This window comes from Gymnoscopelus braueri (assembly GCF_963280865.1).
Source record: "Gymnoscopelus braueri genome assembly, chromosome: 3".
In the NCBI taxonomy this organism is placed as follows: domain Eukaryota; kingdom Metazoa; phylum Chordata; class Actinopteri; order Myctophiformes; family Myctophidae; genus Gymnoscopelus; species Gymnoscopelus braueri.
The window spans coordinates 14912599-14923947 of record NC_137612.1 but is presented as its reverse complement, the minus strand read 5'-3'; the positions used below and the strand labels follow the sequence as shown (position 1 = coordinate 14923947).

Genomic DNA, 11349 nt, shown 5'->3' with positions numbered 1-11349 from the left:
TCGGTATTGATAACTTTTGAACCGCACGTTATTTAACATAAGACCCTAACGGTTGACTAGAAGAAAAGCAGCTTTATAGCTATTTTAGTACCCCCCCCCCCTCTTTTTATTTTATTTTAAGTTTATGTCTAGTCTGAAACATACATAACATAAACATGAATTCTCATACCCATCTACAGGACCAGGACTGTGTTCCAGGCGAGTGCAGTTACCAGCTTTACCCACCAGAGGCTCTGGTCAGCAAACTTGCCAGTGAGCTACCTGATGGTGTTAATCCTGCTGAACAGGAGGTACACTCTCTCTCTCTCTGTGTGTGTGTGTGTGTGTGTGTGTGTGTGTGTGTGTGTGTGTGTGTGTGTGTGTGTGTGTGTGTGTGTGTGTGTGTGTGTGTGTGTGTGTGTGTGTGTGTGTGTGTGTGTGTGTGTGTGTGTGTGTGTGTGTGTGTGTGTGTGTGTGTGTGTGTGTTATGAGGGCCAAATGGTATCGGTGAGTATACTGTAGGCCTATGCCATTCCCATACCACATAATTGATCTCATGATGATATGTAATTAATTAATGAATTATTTTGAATGCTTCAGTTGATGTTCCGCTACTGTTTTATATTATGTATCTATATTTTTATTAGATTTTTATTCCTAGATCAGTGGTTGTTAAACCTTTTAATTTCAAGGACCCCTATAACTCTGAGAGTGTACAAATGGAACCAAATTAATTTGGTTCCATCAAATGTCCATTGGGCTCCACCATCAAATGGTCCATTTGGTTCAATTTGGTTCCATTTGTACACCCTCAGAGTTACAGACCTGTAAGGGACCATTTAATGGACTCAGGGCTCATAATTCCAACATCCCATTATTCCGACCCTTAGGTTAGTGTGAGGTTAGAGTTAAGGTTAGGGATAGGGTTAGGGTTAGTTATAATGGGGCCAGCCGGACCAATGGGCCTCAAGGAACCCTGAGGGTCCCCGGACCCCACTTTGAGACACACTGTCCAAGACTTTTTTAATCACAAACAAGTTATCGGATCGGTACTCGGTATCGACTGATTGTATCGATACATCTCCAGTTCAAGTGATTGAAATATGATTTGCTCATTTTCAAACGTTGTGTTTTTCAGAAACACCTGTGTGACTCAGACTTCAGCCAGGTGTTTGGAATGACCAGAGAGGAGTTTGACCGTCTACCTCAATGGAAACAGTTAAACGTTAAGAAAAACAAAGGCTTGTTTTAATATGCTCCTCTGTTATGATTATACATGCCAGTGGAAAGAAACAATAAAGTCATCTTAAAGATGTCATGAAATGAAAAAAATAATATAAAATACATAATTAACAATACTGCAAATGGCAAAAAGGTGTAAATTTATGTCAAAATCCCTAAAATGCTCAATTTTAATTACTTCCTGTCAAACCTGTGTTATTGATTCCCATAGCTCATGTTCTTCCGCACGCAGCTGATTATCATTAAGGACACAGCGTTGGCCTGCCACTCTGTTCTGAATCTAATTCAAGATGGCGGTTGTATTTTAGTTTATTTTTAGTTTTAAACTTAAACAACAGTACACTAAAAATATGTATATGAAAAAAAGAATTGGTGAGAAATAGGCAATGCAGAAGTAACAAACATGCTTCGTTACTGCCTCTCTATCTCTGCCTCATGAGTGCAGTGTCATTTTACATTGATCCATAGGCCGAGGGGACGGTAACGGTATAGACTGTGATTGGCTGAGACACAACCAGCCTCTGTTTGACTGGGATTTTCTAAATCAAGGTAGCAAAAAAAAGCTATTTCATGACATCTTTAATATGCTCCTGTGTAATGTCACATAACGTCAGTGACTACTACAGTATGTTTTAAATGTATCTACATTACTCTGTTAAAACTATGCATGCCAGTGACTATGTTTGAAATGTATTTACATTATTTAAAAGCATTTGGAACTTACTTTGTGGCCATGATAAATTGATTGAACTCCATCGATAATCTTATACAGGTATTCTCTTATTATTGTTTGTAAGGCAAATCTGATTGATTGTTGTTCTATACAGTAGTTCTGTGACAGTTTTATAACACTTTTATCTTCAAAATGTGAGACAATAAAGGGCTTTTGTTCTTGTCCTGTTCAGTTTATTAGCCCTGGAGCAGCCAGCTGTGAGCAATGAGTGTCAGAAAACATATCTTAGTATCAACCATGGGCAACTGGTGGTCCGGGGGCCACATGCGGCCCCCACCTTCACTTAATGTGGTTAATTCGGAATACTGATATATTATTGATTTCAGCTGTTACAATTGCAAACATGACCCGCATTATTAGTAGTAGCTTAATGACTAGTATTAAAATGATATTGTCTTGTTTATGTCCAATGTATTTGTATTTAAGTTCATAAAGTTAACATAAGTATAACTAAATGCATTTAAAATATATAAATAAATAAAACAATTATTTTTCAGGATTCCAATAAAAAAATTGCACAAAAAAGATCTGAATTCCAATTCAAAATGAGCAGATCTAAGCTCAAAACGCGTCGCACTGCGACGCGTTTTGAGCTTGTAGATCTGCTATTTTTGCTACTTTTGTGTGACATAGAATGGCCCGACAGTATATAAAATGTGGCCCTCTGGACTGAGTGTGGAAATATAGTGGCCCTCTCCATCATCAAAGTTGCATCACCCCTGACCTAAACCCTCTTGTCGTATTGAAATGGACCTGAGTTGCAACTGTCCCTTGGACCACTGTTTTTGCTGTCCTACACCAAATCTGAGAAACCCAAAAATAGCAGATCTACAAGCTCACAACGCATTGCATTGCAACCACACAGAATCGCTGGTTTAATGTGTCACTTGTGAGATTGTTGTGTCTTGCACTTGATACTTCTGACCAATAGAGGGCAGGTAAGCTTTACTTCTGAATGAAGTAGCCTACACTTGTAGTTGTAGTGCAGGATGAAACTGGCCTGTTAGTCTGCAAGGCAGTGGTTTGCGAACTTGTTCATGTCAAGGACCCCCAAATTGACACGTATTATTAGCCCACGGAACCCCATTTGAAAATATATGCCGAGGACCCCCATAGAGAAGATTTTTACGGCTCTAGCAGTGATTTTCAACCATTTTAATTTCAAGGACCCCCAGTTTGACATGCATTAGGCTACGGAGTGGACCCCCATTTAATGGCATTCCTATCTCTGGGACCCCAATTCAATTGTAAAATCAATGTTAATTTAACTCTGAGTTACAGACCCATAAGGGTCAATTTGGTTCGTATTTATCTATGATTTAGCTGGGGACCCCCTGGAACTCCCCAAGGACCACTGGGGGTCCCCGGACCCCACTTTGAGAACCAATGCTGTAAGGCACACAAAACATTAGTGCTCATTGAAACCATGGACATGGGTGAATATTTATAGTCACATCACGTTGTGACCTTGAAGATACTTGACCCCCCAAAATAATCATATTTGAACTTGCCCCCCCCCCTGACAAGCAGTTGGAATTGTAGGAGTTGAGGCATTACATTTAGTTTGACTCAGTTTCTTTGATAAATATTGTGGAAAATAGCAGATCTACAAGCTCGAGCACAACGTGTTGCGAGGCGTTGTGAGCTTGTAGATCTGTTATTTTCACAAATCTTATTTTTTTGTTTATTGATTACTTTTGATGCAGTAATGGTCTGTATCATTGTCTCTCTTTCCTTTTTTTTCTGTATTAAAAAAGGTCTTAAAAGTCCTTAAATTGTCACTTTACTGTCACCAAATCATGTGGGGACCCCACCTCAAAATCATGTGGGGTACAGTGCCCCCCCTCCCCCCCATCATGTGGGGACCCTATGCAAGGCCTGAGAGAAGATTGTGTACTTGTACAAGTAAAGGTCCTGACCGGCATCATACAACACTTAGGCCAGAGTACAGAGGTACTGGCATCACAATACTTAAAATAGCTAAATTAAAAGTATAGGCCTATACTTGCATTAATAAACTAAATCTTTGCAGATGAGACTGTTACCGCTTGTAACTAAAGCGGTCAAATAACTGTAGTGGAGATTAAATAAAAAGTCTGAAATGTAGTGGAGTCGAAGTATAAAAAAAACTTGAGTAAATGTACTTGGTTTACATTCCAGCACTGGTGCACAGATACTGTAAGATCTGATTCTATATTTGGTGACACTGGTGTCACTGCACCGAAAATAGATCTGATCTACAAGTTGGCAACACATTGCGTCACAGCAGCAGCAGCGCATCGGGAGCTTTGTATAGATCAGCTACTTTCAGGGAGTATAAATAAACCCGGTATAAATCAGCCAGTATGGAGCTGGGCTGCGGCAGGAGGAGGAGAAGCACCTTTATTGTTCCTGGGGGACTTTCAGTTAAGAAAGCACAGAGGAGGAGAATGAATGACCTCCTTATAGGATTCCCCTGTACTGCTCCACTTTTCTCCAGCATTGTGCTTTTTCTCTTATTCAAACAGTCTCTCTCTTTTTCTTTTTTAATGTATTGTCAGCAGTGGTGGAAAAAGTACTCAGGTATTTTACTTAAGTAAAAGTATCAATACTGCTATGTAGAAGTACTCTGTTACAAGTAAAAGGCCTGTGTTCAAAATTGTACTTGAGTGAAAGTACAAAAGTATTGGCATCAAAATATACTTAAAGTACCAAAAGTAAAAGTACTCAATGTTTGAAAATAGAGATCTAGCAGATCAAGCGATGCGACGCGTTGTGAGCTTGTAGATCGGCTATTTTCAAATACTGTAGCTTAGGTATAAGATAGGGCTGAAGTGGTTAATGTATGTTTTATAATGTAATAATTTATATCTGCAAAGTAACTAGTGACTAAAGTTTTCAAATAATTGTAGTGGAGTAAAAGTACAATATTTGCCTTTGAGATGTGGAGTAGAAGTAAAAGTATAGACAATTGGAAATACTCCAGTAAAGTAAAAGTGCCTCAGAATTGTACTTAAGTACAGTACTTGAGTAAATGTACTTAGTTACTTTACACCACTGATTGTCAGAGTGATGTGTGGGATAAACTCATCACACCAGTGGTGGAATAAGTACTCAGATATTTTACTCAAGTAAAAGTAACAATACCACAATATAAAAAGACGCTGTTACAAGTAAAAGGCCTGTGGTCAATATCAATATGTTACTTGAGTAAAAGTACAAAAGTATTGGCATCAACATACATTAAGTACCAAAAGTAAAAGTACTAACATGTTTGAAAACTGCAGATCTACAAGCTCACAACTCGTCGCATTACGACGCGTCGTGAGCTTGTAGATCGGCTATTTTCAAATAGCCTATGTATAAAATAGGGCTAAAGTGGTTAATCTATGTTTTATAATAATGATTTATATCCGCAAATTAACTAGTATCTAAAGTTTTCAAATAGTTATAGAGCAGTAAAAGTAAAAATTTTGCCTCTGGGATGTAGTGGAGTTGAAGTAAAAGTATTGAAAATTGGAAGTACTCCAGTAAAGTAAAAGTACCTCATAATTGTACTTAAGTACAGTACTTGAGTGCTCCCCGGCCCCTCCTCGTGCTCAGCGGTACTTTTTCCCTAAAAAAGGTTTAATTATTTCTTCTTCTTCTTCGGGCATTCTTGCTGCCTTGTCAATGGAACGCTTGCATTCCTCCCTCTCTCCCCCGAATAAGTGCTGTCTCACTCCAATTGAGCAGAGTAAAATGTGAAAGCCCAGTGAATGAATGGAGCAAAACCTCAATAGGAGAAAATAAACAATTGCGTTGGGTCCAGGGGTGCGAGCGAGGGAGAGAGAGAGCACATGAGAAGGGCGAGCGGGGGAGAGAAAGAGGGCCCTGCCTGGCCTACGTGCGAAGATTCCCATGGAGACTTTTTTTTCTAAGCCCTGATTTATACACTGTTGCGTGACGGTGTCGCTCACTGAAAAAATATCAGATCTACAAGCTCGCAGCGCATCACGTTCGCGATGTGCTGCAAGCTTGTAGATCTGCTATTTTGTGCGTAATGCTGCCCCATAAATTGGCCATTACGCACTTGCCCCCTTTTTCCCCGTTTAAAAAGGAGGGTCTCGTAAAAGCACTTCAACAGTGGATGATTTCTCTTTTCTTTTCTTTTTTTTACTCCTCGTTTTTTATTTGAGGAGAGAAGAGAGGGGGGGGCATGCGGGTTGGGGTGTGATTGCTGCTGGACATGGGGGGGGGGGGGGTGGCAGAGGGGGGTCACATGCACACACGTGCACGCTCGTATACACACACACACATGCACAATTTGCTCCTCACTTGTTCAGTGCTAACTTTCGGAAAGGGGGTCCATTGTCCGGGGAGTGAAAGGTTCTTGTTTTCGCTGTGTAACTAAATCAAGAGCTCCTTTTTAAACAAAGGGTCGCATTGCGTCCGTTGTCCACTGTGGCCCGTTTGAGTATCCTGGGTTTTTAACTCTTAACCCATTGTTAAGAAAACACATAAAACCCTATAAGCCCTTTCCCTAACACAATTTCTTCCTTAATCAACATACTCCTACACAAATAAATACACTCTTACATTCGTTAGTTAGATAGGTAGGTAACACACAAATCATACAAATTTGTACTTTTTATTCTAAACTTTTTTGGCTTGAAGCGAGCCCACATTGTTTCTTCAGGAACAATATTTTCTAGTTACCATTGTGGTCCTCCCACAAAACAAAAATTAAAAGGTGACAAACCCAGGTGTATGTACGGCACTAATGGCAGTCATGGTCAGAGGGAGAGAGAGAATTACACGCGCACCGTTGCTCCGATCTGCACCAAACTCGGCACAAACACTGTTCACAGGTCCATGACAATATAGTCACCCCAGAGGGCGATGTCAGGGTCCCCTGGCTGGGGGCCACAGGTGGCTCCAATCCGCACCAAACTTGGCACAACCACTGTTCAGGGGTCTGCTTGAAAATACCAATGGCTACCTGTGGCCTCAGGGGTCACAAAACCTTTTTAGGTGCTTGGCCTTTCTCCGTAAAAAAACAACAACAATCATTGTCACATTATTTGAGTATTAACATAATCATATAGACTGAAACAACTGTGTCCAACTATGTCTTTGCAAATATTATGGAAATACACACAATATCCTTGGATGAAAGATTAACATTAAGATTCACACCAAAATAAGTAATTTAGTATAGCCTTGGGAACCCATAGGTCAGGAGTCTATCTTCTGTTTCAATAGAGTACTGACGTCATTCCCACTAGCCCTGGGTCACGGCGGTATTTTTTGTATTGGAATTCCCATATAGGTATATCTTAGATTGTGTCATATAAAAACTGTGTTCCAAAAATAAACAAATCAGGTATGTGACTCTGTGTCGTTTATGATATTGAGTTACATTTTGATAACGTTTGGAATTTAAGAAAATAATCTTACTCTATGGATAAATTTGTACTTTTTCACCTTCAGTTGATGCTCCATATCCATATGAATAAAATCACCGGGTGATTTTTTTAAACGTTTTTGGAACACAGTTCTTTCATGACACGATCTAAGATTTGCCTATATGGGAATTCCAACATAAAAAATAACTCTGGATAGCGCTCTCTAGCGGCAGTGATGTCAGACTTCGGTGTTCCATAGCGTGAGTCAGCGTGATGTACAAAATCATGACGCTTGTGTATCACAGGGATTTAAATTACCCCCAATCCAACCACAAGGCCACTAAACTGGCATGACACCACCATACTTTGAGAAAAGGTTCATCACAGGCTCAAGAAAAACTGATTAACTGGTGGTCACAATGTTTTGTTGTCAAAACATGTTTTGTCGTCAACCAGATTTGTCTCTAACAAGGGATTACATTTGTTCTACTGCTATGCCACAAAAATGTGGAATATATATATATATATTTTTTTAATCCACTCTAAAAGAGCACTTACAGGTGGCTGCAATAGGCTCTATGCACAGCAGCCATATTTTCACTTCCTTAACAGGTGTTACCAATGATACTAATGAAGGCTCTGTTCCATTTAGTGTGGCACAGTGGTTCTCAGATCTTTCAATTTCCACGACCCCCATAACTCTGAGTGTACAAATGGAACCAAATGGACCCTTGCGGGTCCATTTGGTTCCATGTGTACACTCTCAGAGTTGCACACCCGTAAGGGGCTATTTGGAAACCCCTTAAGGAACCATGAGGGTCCCTGGACCCAAATTTTAGTCCCACTGGTGTAGCAGAGTGTTTCCAGTGAGCCAACATGCACAATATCAGCACCCTGACTCTGTTTGACCAGAATGGAACAGAGCCTTCATTAGTATCATTGGTAACTGTGAATGTCTTCACAATATGGCTGCTGTGCATAGAGCCTATTCGGAACTGGCCCCTGTAAAAAGTCAAAGCCTACATCTGTGGATCAGAGTCAAACTAAATACAATTCCAAGTGCTTATCAGGATGGGGGGTCCCCAGTTCAAATTATGATTATTTTGCGGGGGTCGCGGCCTGAAAAGTTTGGGAACCCTTTGGTAGTAGTGCATTGAAAATGGGTTAGACACCCTTTCTCTGGGCAAGGGTGAGGTCGTAGAGCGACGGAAATGGTGCCATCTCATAATGAGGCCAATTATATGAAGATAGGGTTGAAAATGGGTTTTAAATGCTCCTATAACCATGTAAGATCATGAGAAGATCCATTATAACATTCATTCATTTAATGGACCTTCCTTTAGGACATTTCCTCTCACAGGAAATTTGATTGGTTTAGTCATTGCATCCCTGCCATCTATCTCAATGGTATTTATGTTGGGCTTTTCGTCTCCGCCAGGCCGAAGGGGTAGCCTGATTATCAGCCTGAAGCTGCGTGGAGCTTCAGTCTGAAATTGTCTGCAATGTCCGCCATTACCAGGGGGAGGGGATTCAAATTTCCCTAAACCAATCACAAGAGATCCACGGATCCGACCACATCTGACGTCATCGCACAGCTTGTTTTAGCAGATATTCGCTGATTGGCTTGTCGTTAGACCACCCCCACCTCTGACTCTGATTTGACAGGTTTTTCTTCGATCGTGAAAAGCCACTGGCTCACATTTCAACACCAGACCAAGAGGAGCTCACTCAGAGAGTGGGCGGGGTCTATGGTCAGGAACCAGGCTACCGAAGGGGTGCATGGCCGAGACTATGTTTTGCCCATAGACTGTATAACATGAATGGACAGCGTTACGCCCCTAGACTCTACAGACCGTAAATGAAGCCGATTGTTCAGCTGTGTGCAATCCGCCATCTTTCAATATCGCGTCATATCCTGCAGAATGACACCAGACCATTATTGGTTGGGTAGCTTGTCAATCAAAAGCGGGGGGGGGGGGGAGAATGAATGCTATTGGTTGTGTAGCGTGTCAATCAAATCATCCCGCCCCTCCCAGAGCATAACCTACATTATCGTCAAAAAAATAAATGGGACCATAGTTTACCAAAACGCATATCATGATGATTGAAAGGAGACTTTAAACTAGCGACTGGAAGCATAAAGTATTTATGACAATTTTTATTAAGGTAAGAAAATCTAGTCTAAAGTTTGTCAAAAACCCATCCGCTTGCGTTAAAATGTATTCTTTCTGACACCCGCAGGGGTAAAACAGCGAAACTACAGGCCATTCATGCCATGAACTGTCTCTTCCGTATTGGCGTCAATGTAAAAATCTCAGGCTGGCCCCTTGGTTTTGCCCCCTGTCCGTCCGGCCGGCCGTCCGTCCGTCTGTCTGTGAACAGTTAGGGCCGTTTCACACTCAGGTCCCGGGTGCGCATTCCAGACCGCTTGGCTAGTGTGAATGTAGCGAATCGACCCGCGAAACGGATAACCGTTCCGTTCCCGAAACCACCTCGGGAGGCAGTCTCGGATCCGAATCATGCGTTTTCGGGTACGGTAGCTGCAATGTGAAAGCAAGCGTACCATTAGACGGAAGTGGCCCGCTATTTGGAATAGGTGACGGTATATAAACTCGACAAAAACAGCCAACAAAAACACAGCTCTTCTAGCCGGTGCTACTGAATGAATGAAAACGCCCCAGAATGCATTGCGCACTTAAAGGGCTGGTGCATATTACTCTTAATATAATCAACTTATATGGGAGCCTTTCTAACAATTTTACTCATTCAATTCTGAACCGATTCTTAAAATTTAAAATTCTCGATTAGCTGTGAAGGGCCTTCTTTCATGTCTATCAGTCATGAAACATTGGCGGGTCTCCATCGCGCATTTCAGGTGCGCGAGCAGCGCATATAGTATATCTTGTGGGTATCTTGTGGAGTTTCAGCTACTATGCATCCCAGAAATATATAGCTTATAAGGCTTTGTAATTTGAAATTTGTAAGTAAATATGGTAACTCATTTAGATGTAGGCCTACGTAGGTTTATAGTTTCCCAAGGACTATAGCCGTTTCACTCATGATGCAATTTCTCCTGAATGCACAGTTTAGTTTATCCCTTCTAAATAGCTTATGTGAGCATAATAAAGAATAGCAGAATAATACATTAAATTACTATCCAAAATACATTATAATGAGCATTATGAGGACCAGTTATATGAAGATAATATATAATATAATATTATAATGAGCATAATGAAGAATAGCAGAATAATTACTATCCAAAATAAATGAGAAGTTTCTTTTTATTAATTCTACAGTTTCACACACAAACGTGGGCTACAAAAACGAAACATCTCTGTGCTTTATTGTCATAAATTGCACTCTTCTACCATATGAATCTGTCATTCATAATTATTGATGTAATTCACATGTATGTCTGTATTTGTTTGTTTGTTGATGTGGGCAACGAGACCAAAGTTATTTTGGTCTCATTTTAGTTTGTTTAAATGTGTTTTCTTTATTGCTTGTCAGAATTAACTTACTTGTTAACTATGGTAGGCTATTCCCTTATGCTTAAAAAAAAACGTGTATCTTTTATTTGACCTTTTCTCCAATTGTAGCATAAAATAAGGTAACTCATGTTTTGAAAAGTGCTATATAAATAAAGTTATTGTTTTATTATTATGTAGCCTACTTAAACCCTCTATTCTCAGTAAAAACGGACCTACTTTTCTTGGACGCTTTTATCTGTCAACACCAAATCTCTCTGTCAAAAATAGCAGATCTACAAGCTCACAACGGGTCGCGCGTTGTGAGCTTGTAGATTGGCTATTTTTGGCTTATGTTCCCCCCATGCTGGGGTTCATGTGGTTAATACTATTCATAATAATGTAATGGTGTTTTAATTTTGTCAAGGCACCTTGAAATAAAATATTAATATTATCCAGTGATATAAAAACATTAGCTAATGTTTTCATATCACTGGATAATATTAATATTTTATATTGCACGTGCATGATGTTTTCATGATGAGTAGTGTTATTCAGT

General features: G+C 40.2%; 2 protein-coding genes across 4 annotated transcripts in view; one reads left to right on the top strand and one right to left on the bottom strand.

Annotated features, from left to right (window-relative positions):
• The window catches only part of avil (advillin), a 22681-nt gene extending 20565 nt beyond the window's left edge, over window positions 1–2116 (top strand). For both annotated transcript variants that reach the window (XM_080424219.1, XM_080424220.1), the window contains exons 19-20: window positions 180–290; window positions 1118–2116. In XM_080424219.1, coding sequence (XP_080280345.1) covers window positions 180–290; window positions 1118–1231 — 225 coding nt within the window. In that variant the 3' untranslated portion in view covers window positions 1232–2116. The remainder of the gene's footprint in view (window positions 1–179; window positions 291–1117) is intronic.
• LOC308080678 (sphingolipid delta(4)-desaturase DES1-like) overlaps window positions 1–11349 on the bottom strand; it is a 252203-nt gene that overhangs the window by 142690 nt on the left and 98164 nt on the right. The window lies entirely within an intron of this gene.